Raw genomic sequence first — 18,762 nt, 5'->3', positions numbered from 1 at the left:
CTGCAATTTCTTTAGCAATAACTGTTATTTCCTTAAAGAACTCTATTAAATTTGTCAGACATGGCTTGCCTTTTTTATGCTGGCTACCCTTAATTTTTCTAAGCGAGTATAAATTTTATCCTGTATTATTGGCCCAGAAATTCGGGTCTCCACGGGTGAGTACGCGCTGGGTACTCACCTGTAGGCCCAATGGAAGTGCCGGTTTCCTGCAGGCACTGCGCATGCGCGGGAAACCGGCACTTCCATTCCCCTGAACGAAGGGGTTCAGAGGTCGAACGCGTGCGCGGGGGAGTCTGCGCGTGCGCTTTGAACTTACGTTTTTTGGGGTTGTTTTTTTTTTTTAAAAACAGGTTTCTCCGGGAGGGTAAGTCTTTAGAATTTAGAAATGTAAAAAGCAGGCGTAAGGCCTGCTTTTTACAAGGTAAGTGGTCAATTAATTAAAATTAAAACATTTTTTCCACAGGTTTATTATTTTTAAATACCTTAAAGCAAGGTAAGTTTATTTTTAGCCCTGAATATAAAAAAAAGTTTCAAAAATTTAAATTGTTTAAAATAGTTATTTAATGTAATTTATAGTTTATTTAAAAAGTGTGATTTAAAAAAAAATTTATTTGAAGGTTTACTGCTATTTTGGGGCCGTAGTATTGATAAGTCTTGACAGGTCAATACTTATGAATGGAGCATTCCCTGCTCCGATTGGCTGCCCATGGCCCACGTGATCCCAGGGGACGCATCGCACTAACTGTGCCCCTGGGACACACAAGCACTGCGCGCCGGCAGCTGGGCCAAACCCCGGATCGGAATTCCACGGGGCCCTACAGCTCAACTGCCGGCGCGCAAGGTAAGTGCAGGTCAGGGGCTTACACCCGGAGCAACATTTCACCACACAAGTTATGAGCAACTGTGTTTCAAGGACCAACTGTATGTTACGGGTTAGTGCAGGAGTAGCGCCTTTGTTGTTTTTGGCATTGAGAACAGTAAAATATATAATTACTGCAAATATACTGTTTGCGCTGAGCATTGTCCAGTAACTGGTTTGATGTTAAATTAAACTATTTTAAATGTTACATTTTTGCTGGGGAGATTTGAAATGTTGTGTTTGGTTTGGATTCTACGTGTATTTGGCAGGGGCGGGGGGGGGGGGTGGTGTTAGCAGTCCTCATATTGTGAGAGTATTGGGATCTCGCAGTTTTGTGTAATCATGTGTGACCCATTCACCGGTGTGGCACATGGATCCAGCCGCCCACTGCTCCAAAAAATTAGACACTGCTACCTTACAGGATGGGAAGGCCTCACCTGTAGCCCTAAATCAGGGATGATGGGAGAAAATCTGTACGCACGAAGCAGTGACATCATCAGCTGTTTCAAACACTCCTGAACTTCATAATCCTGTAACAGAAGAAACAAATCAAGCAAAACAGACCCTGAGTGGCAAGCGGGAATGTGCACTGCAGAATGAAATACCTCTACCCAAGATTTACAATACAGTGAATTACCTCAGGCAGGGGTCTGAGTACAGGCCAAACAGTACATTAGCTTGATGAAAGTGCATAAGTACAGACCCAGCAGTACACTAAACCAATGGAGGGGCATGAGTACAGACTGAACAATCCACTAATCCGATGGATGGATACGGGTACAGACAGAATTGTACACTAATCTCAGAGAGGGGCACAAATGCAGACTAAGAAGTACACTAATCCCATGGTGGGGTACGACTACAGACCTAGTGCTAATCCAATGGAGGGGCAAAAGTAGTTACACCGCACCTCCCTCCATGAAATGGACGAGCTGTTGACTCTCCCACCCCACCTTCCTACCCCCATCAATAAAGTATATATCGCTACCTGTTTGCACTCACCTCCATGAGGAGCCACATAAGGTCCAGTAAGTTTTGAATCAGAGGGTGTTCGTCCACTGCCCCGCCCCTCTCCAATATACCCAGGAAATAGGTCATCAACACTTCTTCCACTAGGTAAACTTTACACTGTTTATAACAAAAAAATACATGAATTAGAGAGACATAAAACACTGACAGAATCTGCCTCTTCCAGCTAGCATGCCGAACATCAGGTATCAGTCGTGACGGTATTGTAAAATACTGCCAGAAACAACGGAGAAATCAGTGACAGATGTTGGATAGGAGGAGAGAGGCAGGAACAATAACCGGCAGTTACAGACACACAAGGTGACTGCACCAAATAGTGTAAATATCAGTTAAAACAATATTGGAGGAGTTCTTATTCAACCATTTCACACCACTGAAACGTTTAATGCTCCCTTGAGAGTACAGGGTCGTCTCTGGTGAGCAGTCAGAGGCAACCCTGTAATGTACAGGACCCAAGTCTAGTGCCATTGAAGGCACCGAGTGGTCAAGCACCGCCACTGGGGAGGCAGTTTCTCTGACACAAAGTGCTGTTGCTGGCAGCAAATCTAACAGGCACCCGCCAGCAGCCCTTGCCATCAAGTCTGCACTCTTGGCTCTGGTCATGCATGGGCTGAACTATCAGCCCTCCCATAGAGACGGCAACGCATTTTGCTCACTACAAGCATGTATGGATCCTCCTCCTGGCAGTTGGAAACATCCAATCAGACTGACAAAAGTTGTAAATGCAACTCTTGCAAATGCACAGTTGCTTTAGAGTTGCGTTTGCAGCATCTGAACAAGTGCCACTGGGCAAAGATTGCAGAGTTTCCTGTATTGTTGCTATCTGCGGCTCCTAGTATACACAGGGTGACTGAGCAGTTAGCCTGGGTAAATGCTATGCTTTCCTTAATCTTTCCGCTGCTGGTAGAGAGAATGGTCAGGTACTTGCCATAAGGGGTGCAAAGCGGTTGAAGATGTGCGCTAGCGTAATGAGAACGGTGGGCTCCCCCTGGGCTTGCCATAACGCAGATTCCCTCTCCGTCAGTTTCCCTTCCTTTAAAAAGATCACATGACAAGTTGAGTATTGTTCATCCTCTGGACTAATAATCTTAAAGACATCTCTGAAACATCCCTCACACACATCAATGCGGTGTCTGCAAAGTTTTAAAATCTTAACCCATCTCACTAAAGACTAAGGATGGAGTATGCGAGTGTTATAACTGAGAGCAAGAATTACAGGGCTTCAGTACAGGCTGAGCGTACAGTACCTGATATCAGAGAAGGGCAAATCTCTTCACTGCATCGACATGTGGTACCTTTTACAGCCCATCCATGGGGACCATTACTGTGCACCATAATACAGAGACACATTACTTGTCCTGTTATCTTTAACTGCAAATGGGTATTGCAGTACACTGCTGCTACGTCATTAAGTTGTAGGACACAGATAGGTGGCTCTCAACTCACCGCCTCATCATGCCACAACAGGACGGGGACGGGGAGGGGAACGGGGAGGGGGAGGGGGGCAGGGCACCACAACACAGGCCCAGGGCAGGGCACCACAACACAGGCCCAGGGCAGGGCACCACAACACAGGCCCAGGGCAGGGCACCACAACACAGGCCCAGGGCAGGGCACCACAACACAGGCCCAGGGCAGGGCACCACAACACAGGCCCAGGGCAGGGCACCACAACACAGGCCCAGGGCAGGGCACCACAACACAGGCCCAGGGCAAGGCACCACAACACAGGCCCAGGGCAGGGCACCACAACACAGGCCCAGGGCAGGGCACCACAACACAGGCCCAGGGCAGGGCACCACAACACAGGCCCAGGGCAGGGCACCACAACACAGGCCCAGGGCAGGGCACCACAACACAGGCCCAGGGCAGGGCACCACAACACAGGCCCAGGGCAGGGCACCACAACACAGGCCCAGGGCAGGGCACCACAATACAGGCCCAGGGCAGGGCACCACAATACAGGCCCAGGGCAGGGCACCACAATACAGGGCAAACAGTATGCAGCCAGTTAATACATTAAGAACCTTGGAGTTGAAGGGGATAACAATGAGCCCCAGTTGTAGCCACTCTGGATATCAATGCTGACTGACCTGGGCAGTCTCAGTATGGTGGGCTCGTCAGAAACCAAATTGGAGGGACTCCAAAAGGGAGAGCCGGGTACAGAGTTGGTTGGCAATGATGCATTCAAGGACTTTGGAGAGGAAGGGGAGATTGGAGACAGAATAGTAATTAAAGAGAGAAGAGAGATCTGGGCTGTTTATTTTTAAGAAGGAGTGATGATGGGAATGTTGAATCAGGTGGGAATGATACCAGAGGATGGGGAGAGGTTGACAATATCAGCGAGCATGAGTGCAAGTAGAGAGAGTTGTGTGGTATGGAGCTAGTCCTGAGACCGGGAGGAGCAGACCTGAAGGGAGCACAGCGAGAGAGGAGTAGTTAAAAGGAGCAGTCACAAGCGCCAGGAGCCCGAGACCGGAAGGAGCGGACCTGGAGGAAGCACAGCGAGAGAGTAGTTAAAAGGAGCAGTCACAAGCACCAGGAGCCCGAGACCAGAAGGAGCTGACCTGGAGGGAGCACAGCGAGAGAGGAGTAGTTAAAAGGAGCCCGAGACCAGAAGGAGCGGACCTGAAGGGAGCACAGCGAGAGAGGAGTAGTTAAAAGGAGCAGTCATGAGTGTCAGTAACTCAACAGAGGCAGTTTTTGAAGAAGTGACATCAGAGTAAAAAAGTGACGTCGGCACAAGGGTAGGAGCTGATTGGCAAGTAGCTGGTGAGTGGCGAGTAGCTGGTGAGTGTATATTTTTTTTCAGTTTATAAGTTTATTTCTGCTAAGTTAGTTAATAGCCTATTAAATAGAGGGAATGAGCTGATTGGTGAGTAGCTGGGGAGTGTTTTTTGTTAAGTTTTAAGTTTATTTCTGCTGGGTTAGTTCTTAGTCTATTAAATAGAGGCATGGCAGGGCAACTCAGTCCCGTGGAGTGCACATCCTGTGCCACGCGGGAAGTCCTGGACACTTCACGTAGCCTGGACGACATGTGCGGGAATTGTCGCCAGCTACAGCAACTCGAGCTCCGGGTTTTGGAGCTTGAGCGGCGGCTGGAGTCACTGCTGTGCATCCGCGAGGCTGAGAGTTACGTGGATATCACGTTTCTAGAGGTGGTCACCCTGCAGCTTAAGAGTATGCAGGCAGAGAGGGAATGGGTGACCACCAGACAGAAGAGGAGGACCAGGCAGGTAGTGCAGGAGTCCCCAGAGTGCATCGCACTCTCCAACCAGTATTCTGTTCTGAGTACTGGTGAGGGTGACGGTTCCTCTGGGGAGAGCAGCCAGAGTCAAGTCCACAGCACCACGGGTGGCTCAGCTGCACAGGGACGGGGGGGGGGGGGGGGCGGAGGAAAAAGAGTGGAAGAGCAATAGTGATAGGGTATTCCATACTTAGGGGAGCAGACAGGCATTTCTGCAGCCGCAGATGTGACTCCAGGATGGTATGTTGCCTCCCTGGTGCCCAGGTCAAGGATGTCACTGAATGGCTGCAGGACACTCTGACGGGGGAGGGTGAACAGCCAGGGGTTGTTGTCCATATAGGTACCATCGACATAGGCAGAAAGAGGGATGAGGTCCTGCAGGCAGAGTTTAGGGAGCTAGGAGAGAGATTAAAAAGCTGGGCCTCAAAAGGTAGTAATCTCCGGATTACTCCCAGTGCCATGTGCTAGTGAGTACAGGAATAGAGGATAGAACAGATGAATGCGTGGCTGGAGAGATGGTGCAGGAGGGAGGGCTTTCGATTCCTGGGGCATTGGGACCATTTGTGGGGAAGGGGGGACCTGTACAAGCTGGACAGGTCACACCTCAACAGAGCCGGGACCAATATTCTCATGGGGAGGTTTATTAGTGCTGTTGGGGAGGGTTTAAACTAGCTTGGCGGGGGATGGGCACCAGCATATAAGAGTAGAAAAGAGGAATAAGGTGCATAAAAGAGTGAGTGTGTTGGATAGTACTAGAGAAGATAGTACAAGAGGCGGTAGTAGTACCACATTAGATAGGAGCAGACTAAGAAAGACAACGAAAAATTCAAAACTGGGTTTAGAATGCATGTACGTAAACGCACAAAGTGTGGTGAATAAGGTTGGCGAGCTACAAGTACAATTAGCCGTGTGGCAATAACAGAAACGTGGCTTATAAACGGCGAGGGCTGGGCACTTAATATTCAAGGAAAAAAGGGAGGTGGGGTGGCAGTGCTGATGAAGACATTGTCGTGTTGGAAAGGGAGGATGTTCTTGAGAGGACAAGGACAGAATCCATTTGGTTAGAGTTGAGGAGCGAAAAGGGTATGATCACACTATTGGGGGTATTCTATATCTCCCTCTCACTATTTGGAGGCCTAGAGGAGCAAATCTGCAGGGAAATCGCAGAGGTAATCAAGAGCTATAGAGTGGTGATATTCGGGGACTTCAATTACCCAAATATCGATTGGGATAATGGTAAGGTAAAGAGAAAGGAGGGGGAGAAATTTCTGAAATGTGTTCAGGAGAATTTCCTTGGCCCAACTAGGAAGGAGGCATTGCTGGATCTGGTGCTGGGGAATAAGCTGGGCCAGGTCAACCAAGTGTCTGTGGGAGAACACTTGGGTACGAGTAATCATCGTATCATAAGATTTGGATTAGTAATGGAGAGGAGCAAGAAACAATCTAGAGTGGAACTTCTAAACTGGAATAGGGCTAACTTCAATAGGATGCAAAAGAATCTAGCCAGGGTAAAATGGAACCAAAGACTGACAGGAGAACTGTAATGAGCAATGGGTGATCTTTAAGGAGAAGATATTCCAAGTACAGGCTAGGTACATTCCAACAAGAGGGAAGGGTAAGGGAACCAAAGCAAGGGCTCCTTGGATGACGAGGGAGATAGAGAAGATGATGAAACAAAAAAAAAGAGGGTGTATGATGCATGTCAGGTGAATTCTTCAAGGGAGAACCAAGCCAAATACAATAAGTTGAGAGGGGATGTGAAGATTAAAATAAGATTGGCAAAGAGAGAATATGAGAGTAGAATGGCGGTTAACATAAAAGGGAACCCAAACATCTTCTACCGGCATGTAAACAGTAAGTGGGTATTAAGAGGCGGGGTGAGGCCTATTAGAGACAAAGACGGTGATATATGCTTAGAGGCGCAGGGCAAGGCTAGAATAATCAAGGAGTACTTTGTATCGGTGTTTACTAAGGAGGTGGATGCTGACAAAATATTGGTAGAAGCATTGGAAGGGGTGAAAATTGATAGACAAGATGTACTAGAAAGGCCGGGTATGCTTACAGTGGACAAGTCGCCTGGTCCAGATGGCTTGCATCCCAGGTTGCAAAGGGAATTGGGGGAGATAGCAGAAGGGCTTGCCATAATTTTCCAATCTTCCCTCGGTGGTGTATGTAACCTGTTCCACCTTAAGAGAACTACCTTAAGAGATGTACTACTTTCTCTTGGCTGCTGTATACTGTAATACCAGTGGTGACCACACCGGTATATAAGTGTTGTGCAAGGATTTGCTGGGCAGTTCAGCCCTGACCTTCGAATAGTAAAGACCTGTTAAAAGTTATTCTTGTTGTCTGTGTCCAGTGATTGATCCTAAACATAACTGGGACATACAGACTCAACACCCTCGATGTGGGGGAGATGCCCGAGGATTGGAAAGTGGCAAAAGTGACACCATTGTTCAAGAAAGGGTGTAAGGACAATCCTAGTAACTACAGGCCAGTCAGTTTAACATCAGTGGTTGGTAAAGTTTTAGAAACAATAATCAAGGAAAAAATTAACAGGCACTTGAGAGGTTTAAGCTAATTAAGGAGAGCCAACACGGATTTGTAAAAGGCAAATCATGTTTGACTAATCTGATTGATTTTTTTGATGAAGTATTTGTAAGTCTTGACAGCACTTCCTGTCAGACTTATGAATGGAGCATTCCCTGCTCCGATTGGCTGCCCATGGCCCACGTGATCCCAGGGGACGCATCTTACTAACTGCGCCCCTGGGATACGCAAGCACTGCGCGCCAGCAGCTGGACCAGGCCCCGGATCGGAATTCCACGGGAGCCCACAGCTCAACGGCCGGCGCGCAAGGTAAGTGCAGATCGGGGGCTTGCACCCGCGGGAAGCCCCCGACCCGAATTTCTGGGCCATTGAGAGAGTGGTTAGCAAAGCATATGGGATCTTGGGTTTCATAAATAGAGGTATTGAGTACAAAAGTAGAGAAGTTATGCTGAACCTTTATAAAGCGCTGGTTAGGCCACAACTGGAGTACAGCATCCAGTTCTGGTCACCACACTTTGGGAAGGATGTGAAGGCCCTTGAGAGGGTGCAGAGGAGATTTACCAGAATGGTTCCGGGGATGGGGGGGATCTTAACTACAAGGACAGGTTGGAAAAGCTGGATTTGTTTTCATTAGAGCAAAGGAGGTTGAGGAGTGATTTGATAGAGGTGTACAAGATTATGATGGGTTTGGATAGGCTAGACGGGAAAAAGCTGTTCCCACTAGTTGATGGTACAAGGACTGGGGGACACAGATTTAAGGTTTTGGGCAAAAGATACAGGGGGGATGTGAGGAAAAACTTTTTTACGCAGTGAGTGGCGATGACCTGGAATTTGCTGTCGACGGAAGTGGTGGAAGCGGAGACACTCAATGTTTTCAAGGGGAGACTGAATAGGCACGTGAGGGAAATATAGACGAGCCAGAAGAGAGATTCTGGAGCTGATGTGGCCATCTGTGACTTGAATTGAGGTAATTTTTTCCAGGGGTACAATGACACGACCTTGCCCCAGTGGCCATTCTTCACATGAGCTTAGATTGCAAGTGTCAGCAGGTTATTTAGTAAGGGGTAGGGTAGCATTACAGCCGCACCCGATTCTATCCTCACACACAAATTCCATTTGCATTTTCCCTTCGTTAGTTCGGGGTTCTAAGACCAATTGTAGCTACTCTACTGGCACAGTAGGGATCCGCTAACTCAGCACAGACTGGGAAATTAACCTGAAGCCCTTTTGCTCTCAAACAGCAGCATCAGCAAAGACTGGGAGCAGGTAGATTGACCAAACCCCCAACTAAACATTGGGCGCAATGCACTCGCACACTGGGACGAGTTGTTGAACATCATTTTCAGAGCACTAGCCCGCAAGTTTCAGGATAATGTCCATTCCCAAACCATGCCCTCTGTCCTTCAACCACCCCATAGACATGAATAACCAAGACCCAAGACAGTAACTAAATGAAACATCACTGGCCAGGACAAACTCAACTCCCTACCTGGGTGTCCATGCCAGTAGTGATCACGTTCTTTAGGTATCCCAAGAGTTTGTGCGCCTTCACAAGATCTGCCTCCGGTGGGTTCTGCATAGGGCGATAGCCTTCCACTGGGTATGTATGGAAAAGTTAAAAGAAAACAAGCTCCTTCCTTGGTCAGTAATTTATTCAAACACTAAGTGACAGGGCTTTGGCAAAGAGCTGGCAGTTATCAGATATACGCGAGATGGCAGAACTGTTATCCAATGAGACTCAGCATAAATGTCAATTTTCTGCATCCACGCCAATATACCTGGCGTGCTACACCAGCAGAGATGGATCCTAGCAAGAAAGGGTGGTCTATGACCGATTTCAGAGATACACTGATTTGTGTGCCCCTCAGCTCTCAGTTCATTGCACCAGTAGTCTCTGAGTGTTCTTACCTTCCCCCTCCCTCCTGCTCAACTGACCTTCCTCCTTATTCTTCTTGGAAGGGGTAAGTGTGGAAGAGGTAAGTAGGGTCTGTTTGGGATTAAGTTGGCTCCAAGGTGATACATGTGTCAATGGGAACTGGTAACTAAGTCAATCCTCCATGACAGCAATCCAACACCTGAGCCAGGCAGATCGACAGTACGCAACGGCACCACTGACGACTGATCAGCCAGCCTGGCTCACTGATGGGACCTGGAAGGATAGATGTATCACTGGAGATTGTAGTTCTTCCAACTGTGCTCCAGATAACGCTGCAAGTCATGTAGGGTAAGCTTAGCTGAACAGGGGAAACTTATCTGCTAAGTTACATGGAATCTGTCAGTTAAACTCCAGCAAGACTCACGAACACAACTGGCGACCTTTAGGCACAGACTTGTAAGTCTCTGTTCTCTGGTTAGGTAAATGGGACGTCAACTATAGGCAGAAAGCCTGCACTCTATCGGACAAATAGAAACTCTACTTAGGTAAATTTCTCAGTAGTTTGAGGATGGTTTCCAGTTATGTCAGACACAGGACTATCCAAAAAAAAAAACTCACTCACTCAGCTTCCTTGGTCCTCCCTGGGCTCATGGCTAATTGACATTTCATGTCACAGGGAAGGTGGACAGCGCAACAAACAAAACAGTGCCACACATCTGAAATCAAAGCATCGACAGAAAGCAAACAACACAAAGGAGTTGAAGATGGAGTGTTCAGACAACAGTTCTGTGCCATAGTTGGACAACAATTGCTCCACGCCCTCACACTGCACTGCTCCTACTGAAAAGGATATCGGATTGGCCGGCTCCCAAAGTTGAATGCCACAGACTCTTTGAAGGACAGGCTGATTGCTGGGAAGTAGGCCATGCCAGGGCCCAATCTGATGTCTTGAAATGCAATTCCCAAGGATATCCCATTTCTGGAAAAGGAAAACCCAATGTGGTAGTGAATGTTCTCAGTCTGATACCATTACAAATCCCTAATGGTTTCCATCTGATTATTTTCAACTATTACTCAGGAACCAGCAGTGGGGAATTACGCAAAAACATTATACAGGAAACTTTCGATTAACCGGCCCCTAAATAACCGGAAATGTCGGTTAACCGGCAAAATTCAGGAGTAGGTGCAGGTAACTTTTATTACTTTTTTTTTTACTCCATTTGTTGCTGTGCAAGGGTGTAGCTGCAGCTGTTGCTAAGCTACAGAGACGCTTGCAACTTGTGCCGATTGTTCTGAAGCTGTAAGCAACAGGGTTTGTTGCTTTGAGCTCCGTATCTTTTACTATAGCATTCGGTTAGCCGGAATTTTTGATGAACCGGCACCACGTCGGTCCCGTCCGTGCCGGATACCAGAAAGTTTCCTGTATTTCAGAAAAATTATGCATGCAAAACTTTCAATCCAATGTAAACAACCAGCTTCAAGGTCAAATCTCATCCTGGATTTCCACCCCATAGGTGACCTAGATATACATTTTTCCAGATTTTAAATTGCCAGGTGAGACAGCAAGTGCATTTTGTCCAAAGTTTGGCTCCCCTGTGAGAGACTGAATGGAGGGGGAGGCACAGAGAGAGACAGACAGATCTACGTAGCTTGAGATGATGGAGGGGTTTCTGCATTGTATAGTGCTATTAAATCAAAGCAGAAAGGAGTCATGAGTTGATGTTTTCATGCAGCAAACTTGCAGTTGATGGAACATGACATACATGTGACCTCAGGAAATAGCTTTCAGCTAAATTCTGCATCTCTGGGAGCAGTACATCACCACCAGTTACACAGCAACACAGCCAGAAATAAACCCCAGGCTGTTTGGGTGCAATTGCCACTGAGGTTATTTAAAGCAGTCGCAGTGTCCAAAGGGAAGGGATGGGGAATGTCATATTCCACAACTTCACACTGTAGCCACTTAAAATAGCTTTTGATGTAGCAGCTTATAGCACAACAAAGCAAGCCGCCATCACCGGGTTGGTATGTAACTGGAATGCGCTGATCATGCAGTCAGCTGTCGAATTGCACAAGCGACATAATTTGTAATTAGAATCAAAACATTGAGGCAGTGCAAGAAGCTTCTCACAGGAAGGATGCAATTACTGAGAGCCGTACACTGAAGGCGAGTTGGCTTTACAATAACTACACGTTATCAGTTATTCAGTTACATAATGGACAGCATTACAGTTTGACAAAAAGCAAATGTTTTTCTGACGAAAGGTCAGGAGAACGTTAACCTGACCCTCCACAGCTGCTGCCCGACCTGCTGAGCGTTTCTACATTTTCTATTTTTTTTTTTTGTTTTTTTTTTTGACAGTTTGACATGTAGGGGGCTCTCAATGGAATGAGAGGGGTTAGTACTGAATCACCGCCTGTTCACCCATCATTCAGAACATCTCATCATGCAGGGATCTTCCCCCTCCCCAAGTACTGACCTACCAAACATACTTTTTTCTCTCTCCCTTTTTCCACCTCTTCCCAAAGGCATTGACTCCTTACTGTGCTAATATCTGATGACACCAGTTTCTTTCAGGTATCTCACACAAGACCCTTCTTAGCCATCAGGTAGTGCCACACATTATTTTGTCCAATGCGTCTGGGGTGTATTATTAACACCAATTCATCCTTGCAGGCCAAGTTACAAACAACTGGGAATTAAAATTCTTGGCAAGTCAGGTTTTTAACAAGTCGCAACAGCAGGACTCTCTCTTTAATGTCTGGCTTGGCAAGATCATCTATTGACCAATTAGCACCTCAATAATTATGGGTTTGAGGTTTATCCCCAGGAGTCCCAAGACCAGGAGCTATTTCCCTTGCCAATTTTCTCCTCTCCTGACGCTGTTAATCATGGTGAGGTACAGTTCCACAAGCGCCATGCACCCTCCAGATTTTTTTTTTTTTTTAATGAATTCTTGGGATGTGGGCATCGTTGGCAAGGTTGGCATTATTGCCCGCCCTTAGATGAACTAACTGAGTGGCTTACTAGGCCACTTCAAAGAGCAATTTTTAAAAAAAAAATTATTCATTGCTGGGATGTGGGCGTCGCTGGCTGGCTAGGCCTGCATTTAGTGCCCATCCCTAATTGCCCTTGAGAAGATGGTGGTGAGCCGCCTTCTTGAACCGCTGCAGTCCATATGGTGTAGGTACACCCACAATGCTGTTAGGAAGGGAATTCCAGGATTTTGGCCCAGCGACAGTGAAGGAATGGCGATACAGGTCCAAGTCAGGATGGTGTGTGGCTTGGAGGGGAACTTGTAGGTGGTGATGTTCCCATGCGTCTGCTGCCCTTGTCCTTCTAAGTGGTAGAGGTCGCGGGTTTGGAAGGTGCTGTTGAAGGAGCTTTGGCGAGTTGCTGCAGTGCATCTTGTAGATGTTACACACTGTAGCCACAGTGCGCCGGTGGTGGAGGGAGTGAATGTTTAAGGGGGTGGATGGGGTGCCAATCAAGCGGGCTGCTTTATCCTGAATGGTGTCGAGCTTCTTGAGTGTTGTTGGAGCTGCACTCATCCAGGCAAGTGGAGAGTATTCCATCACACTCCTGACTTGTGCCTTGTAGATGGTGGAAAGGCTTTGGGGAGTCAGGAGGTGAGACACTCGCCGCAGAATTCCCAGCCTCTGGCCTGCTCTTGTAACCACAGTATTTATATGGCTGGTCCAGTTCAGTTTCTGATCAATGGTAACCCCCAGGATGTTGATAGTGGGGGATTCAGCGATGGTAATGCCATTGAATGTCAAGGGGAGATGGTTAGAGTCTCGCTTGTTGGAGATGGTCATTGCCTGGCACTTGTGTGGTGCGAATGTTACTTGCCACTTGTCAGCCCAAGTCTGAATGTTGTCCAGGTCTTGCTGCATATGGACACGGACTGCGTCAGTATCTGACGAGTCTCAAATGGTGCTGAACAGTGTGCAATCATCAGCGTACATCCCCACTTCTGACCTTATGATGGAGGGAAGGTCATTGATGAAACAGCTGAAGATGGTTGGGTCTAGGACACTGCCGAGGAACTCCTGCAGTGATGTCATGTGATTGAGATGAATGACCTCCAACAACCACAGCCAACTTCCTTTGTGCTTAAATAAGAGTCACCCACATTGGTATAGGTCTGGAGTCACATGTAGGCCAGACCGGATAAGGACAACACGTTTCCTTCCCTGAGGGACATTGGTGAACCAGTTATGTTTTTACGACAGTCCGACAGCTTCATGGTCACTTTTACTGATACAGTCCCCACCGCTAATAGCGGACACGTCCGTGCGAATGCGATTTGCCCGTTATACACAATGGTCAGTGTAACCTGGCATTGCTATTGATGTTATCGTCGCTCAGCAGCATCCTCTGCTCCTTGAACAGCTACTTGAACAAATCTCCTTACTGCCAGACCCTGGACCTGGCCAAGGGCAGACTTATTTCAGTACGTTACAACTTTCCCCTCTCCTCTGGAGTTGTCGCTCTCCAGTGCGCAAGGACCCGGCTCTGTAATGATCCAAATTAAATCGGACCAAGACTGACTTTTAATTGTCCTTTTTTGTCTCACATGGGAAGCATATCTCAATAGTAAACTGTGATGCTTCCGATAGGCAGGTCCTGGGCCAGTGTGGAGGAACTGAATTACATTATAGATAGGCATAGTGTCAGATTAGAAACCAGAGCTTCAGTAGATATTTTAGGGTTTTTTCCACTATTTAATTTTCCAGCATATTACAGATAGGATGCTGTGAAGGACCCTCTGTGTAGTTCCCCGAGAGTTTTATAAAAATAATGGATAAAATTGATATATATTTTCATGTGTACTTCACTCATACAATACACCAACTTTTCTGATCTCAGTATATCTGAGAGAGATTCAACACTGTCCAGTCAGTAAGCAATACTCACAGGCAGAAGCCAATCTTCCCTTCATCCAGGTCTATCACACAAGTAACAATATCTCCAGCTGCCCAAGCCTAGGGGACAAAATAAATTACATGTATAAGACTATACATTGCAAAGAGAAAATTATATTTACATTTCTGCACAGTCCATTATCGGATATCCAGTTACAACACAAGTCGATCGTCCCTGGCATTGCAGATGGTAAGTGGGAGACGATGGTACTCTCGTTTCTGTCTCCAATATCTTCGTATTGCTGTTTCTCTATCTTTCCTCTTCTGTGTAGATAGAGAAAATATTTTCTCTGGTGGGGGAGTCCAGAACAAGGGTACCACAATCTTAAAATTAGAGCTGGGCCATTCAGGAGTGAAATCAGGACGCACTACTTCACACAAAGGGTAGTGGAAATCTGGAACTCTATTCCCCCCCAAAAGTCTATGGATGCTGGGGGACAATTGAAAATTTCCAGACAGAAGTAGATAGATTTTTGTTAGGTAAGGGTATCAAGGGATATGGACCAAAGGTGTGTAAATAGAGTTGAGGTACAGATCAGCATGATCTGATTGAATGGCAGAACTGGTTCGAGGGTGTGAATGGCTTACTCCTGTTCCTATGTTCCTATTAACACAGTGGCCATATTTTGCAGAGTAATCATAGAAACATAGAAGGCCATTCAGCCCAGCTGCCATTTCACTGGTCTATGTCCTCCTGAGGTCTTACTATCCTTCGCACTGTTTACTACATTTCCATGTTTCGTGTCATCTGCAGACTTTGAAATTATGCCCTGTATACCAAAGTCCAGGTCATTAATATATATTAAAAAGAGCAGCACTATATACTTCTCTCCATTCTGAATAACAACCATTCACCACTACTCTATTTCTGTCCCTTGGCCAATTTACATAAAAAAGACATACAACCTCAGGACGTCTCAAAGCGCTTTACAGCCAATGAAGTATTTTTGAAATGTTGTCACTGTTGCAATGTAGGAAACACGGCAGCCAATTTGCGCACAGCAAGCTCCCACAAACAGCAATGTGATAATGACGATATAATCTGTTTTTGTGATGTTGGTTGATGGATAAATATTGGCCAGGACACTGGGGATAACTCCTCTGCTCTTCTTCGAAATAATGTCATGGGATCTTTTACATCCACCTGAGAGAGCAGACGGGGCCTCAGTTTAACATCTCATCCGAAAGACAACACCTCAGACAGAGCAGCACTATACTACGCTGGAGTGTCAGCCTAGATGTTTGTGCTCAAGTCTCTGGAGTGGGAACTGAACCCACAACCTTCTGACTCAGAGGCGAGAGTGCCACCAACTGAGCCACGGCTGACCCTATAAAACCCGCTATAAATATGGGTAGTAGTGACATGTTTTTCTACAAAAAAACTTCTCGAAGCACTTTAAAGGGTGTTAGACACTGAGCAGGAGGGGGAAAGAAAGGGGGGGTGGGGGTGAGGACACAAAAGCACAGTCGAAGCGGTGGACTTTAAGGCAAAGATGGCGGTGGCAAGGTGGAGGGATTCTGGAAGGAGTTTCAGAGGGCAGGGGCAATAGTAGCTGAAGAAGCAGCCACCAATGGTGGAGTGAAGGAAGCAGAGAGGAAGGATTCAGCTAGTGTCGGACCCATGTAGGGTGCAGACAGGGACATATGGCAAGGTCGCATTACAGGGCATGCCCACAGGGCAATTTGAAGGCAACGACAAGGATGTTAAAGATGATTCTCTGCACCACAAGGAGTCAATAGAGCTGGGCGAGGACAGGGTGATATGATGGTGGGCCATAGCACTTTGGATGAGCTGTAGTTTTTGGAGATGGGGATGTCAGCAAGCAGAGCATTGGTGAATCCGCGTCTCGATGATAAAGGCACAGTAATGGGTTTTAACAGCAAAGATGGAGAGATAGGAACAGAGGCAGGCAGCAAGTGAAAGAAAGCAGTCTTCATGATTGATCGGATGTAGGAAAGAAGCCGAGCAATATGTCAAGGTTCCTCATCTTTGGAGTTAGCCCGAGGTGGAGGTGGATGGTATTTTCAAAAGTGGACAGCTGTAAAAAAGCGACAATTTACATAGGCAGCTTCCACAATAAATGTGGACACAAGTATTAATAAAGGGAATATAAAAATAAGTACAGAATGTATCACTTTAAAGTGGGGACTGAATTACATCTGCACACCCTGGTCCAATTATCCCCAACCCTTTACCCCGCTTCACCTTAAGACTATACCTGGTCGTTTTGCTATGGAATAAATAGTCAGAAGAGGATTAGATTCACACAAAAATCGACATACATACACAGATACATATGGACACGAGCAAATACACAGATGCAGACATAAAACACCATCTCTCCCCTCATGAAGGCTCATCAGTGAATTGAAGAGAGCCTTCTGCAAACATCAACGAGAAGATAGTTATTTTTGCTGGCTGTATTAGCCTCGTTAAATTATGAAGGAATCACAAATTCAGCTTGAAATAAGTCTGCCCTTGCCCACGCAGACCGTGTTACTTCGATCACTGTGTAAATCCATGAGACACTTACTTTTCCATAATTAGTGGTGGTGACATTCCACTTGCGCACTCTATTTCCATCGTAAGCATAAGAATCTGAAGTATCGCCGACCCCCTCCTGTGGAGCAGACAGACCGGCGTCAGGAAGATGCACTGAACAAACTGACAATCCCTGAGGCAGCATGCGGGCTGCCAGCACACCTCATCTCACAGGGAACAGAACTGCTATAGGCACCTATTATCCTCAGGTTAGGAGAACCTGAACACACATACTGTGACAATTAAACAAAGCCTGGCCTGCTGAGTATTTCCAGCATTTTCTGTTTTTATTTCAGATTTCCAGCATCCACAGTATTTTGTTTTTGCATTACAGTAACAAAGTAACTTGGTGTGAGGAATAAAGATAAAGTATGTAAATACTGCCATTCTCCTCTCTACTCCCAGCCCTCTCTTCGATTTCAGGTTTCCCACTAAGGTGTCTACAACCAGAATTCCAAGCTCCCTATTTTTCCTTTATTTTATACTAGCTTTGGCGTGGTATTCCCACAGCCAAGAAAATGATGTCCTTCTATTAGTAACAGTTAGACACAGCACCCAGTAATCTCTGTGACAATGTGCGAGTTAATCAGTCAGACACAGCTCCCAGTAATCTGTGACACAGTGTGCGAGTTAATCAGTCAGACACAGCTCCCAGTAATCCCTGTGACACAGTGTGCGAGTTAATCAGTCATACACAGCTCCCAGTAATCTGTGACACAGTGTGCGAGTTAATCAGTCAGACACAGCTCCCAGTAATCTGTGACAGTGTGCGAGTTAATCAGTCAGACACAGCTCTCAGTAATCCCTGTGACACAGTGTGCGAGTTAATCAGTCAGACACAGCTCCCAGTAATCTGTGACACAGTGTGCGAGTTAATCAGTCAGACACAGCTCCCAGTAATCCCTGTGACACAGTGTGCGAGTTAATCAGTCAGACACAGCTCCCAGTAATCCCTGTGACACAGTGTGCGAGTTAATCAGTCAGACACAGCTCCCAGTAATCTGTGACACAGTGTGCGAGTTAATCAGTCAGACACAGCTCCCAGTAATCCCTGTGACACAGTGTGCGAGTTAATCAGTCAGACACAGCTCCCAGTAATCTGTGACACAGTGTGCGAGTTAATCAGTCATACACAGCTCTCAGTAATCCCTGTGACACAGTGTGCGAGTTAATCAGTCAGACACAGCTCCCAATAATCTCTGTGACACAGTGTGCGAGTTAATCAGTCAGACACAGCTCTCAGTAATCCCTGTGTAGCAGTGCATTAATAAATCTCTCAGTTCCCAGCAATCTCCCATGAAGAGTGCATGTGAAACAGTCACACTTCCCCATTTCCTGGAGAGATATTTTCCTGGAAATATAAACGGGTTAGAATTTTCACCTCACCCCACCTTTCCTAAAGCGGGTCCCTTTAAATTCTGTTTTGTCCAAATAAAAGTCCACAATTTTCTCTATTTTGCACTTAAAGTGATAGCAAGCTTTGTGGATTTGGTGAATTAGAAGAAATCTTACATTCAAAGAGGGAGAAACGCTTAGGTGTCAGCAAAAAGGTAAAAGCCTGAAAGAAAGCCAGAGGCAGATTTTATGGATGAGACAGGAAATATTTGACAACTAAAGGAAACCCAAGGATAGGAATTAAGACAGCAAAAGTGAATAGAGTACAGCCAGTCCACGCCACATTAACCGGTGAGATGGTCACCCTCCAGCTACCTTTGGCTCATTACAGAGTG

General features: G+C 46.5%; 1 protein-coding gene across 2 annotated transcripts in view; it reads right to left on the bottom strand.

Moving 5' to 3' along the window:
- Positions 1-18,762, bottom strand: part of rnf123 (ring finger protein 123) — a 693,175-nt gene that overhangs the window by 652,109 nt on the left and 22,304 nt on the right. For both annotated transcript variants that reach the window (XM_086001224.1, XM_086001225.1), the window contains exons 7-13: positions 17,025-17,111; positions 14,483-14,550; positions 10,415-10,540; positions 9,175-9,289; positions 2,817-2,921; positions 1,862-1,987; positions 1,297-1,389 (exon numbers count right to left, since the gene is read on the bottom strand). In XM_086001224.1, the coding sequence (XP_085857350.1) occupies positions 1,297-1,389; positions 1,862-1,987; positions 2,817-2,921; positions 9,175-9,289; positions 10,415-10,540; positions 14,483-14,550; positions 17,025-17,111 (720 nt within the window). The remainder of the gene's footprint in view (positions 1-1,296; positions 1,390-1,861; positions 1,988-2,816; positions 2,922-9,174; positions 9,290-10,414; positions 10,541-14,482; positions 14,551-17,024; positions 17,112-18,762) is intronic.

Source organism: Somniosus microcephalus, chromosome 11 (genome assembly GCF_052327205.1).
Source record: "Somniosus microcephalus isolate GS21.2 chromosome 11, FLI_Smic_1.0, whole genome shotgun sequence".
In the NCBI taxonomy this organism is placed as follows: domain Eukaryota; kingdom Metazoa; phylum Chordata; class Chondrichthyes; order Squaliformes; family Somniosidae; genus Somniosus; species Somniosus microcephalus.
This window is presented reverse-complemented; position numbering and strand designations above follow the sequence as displayed.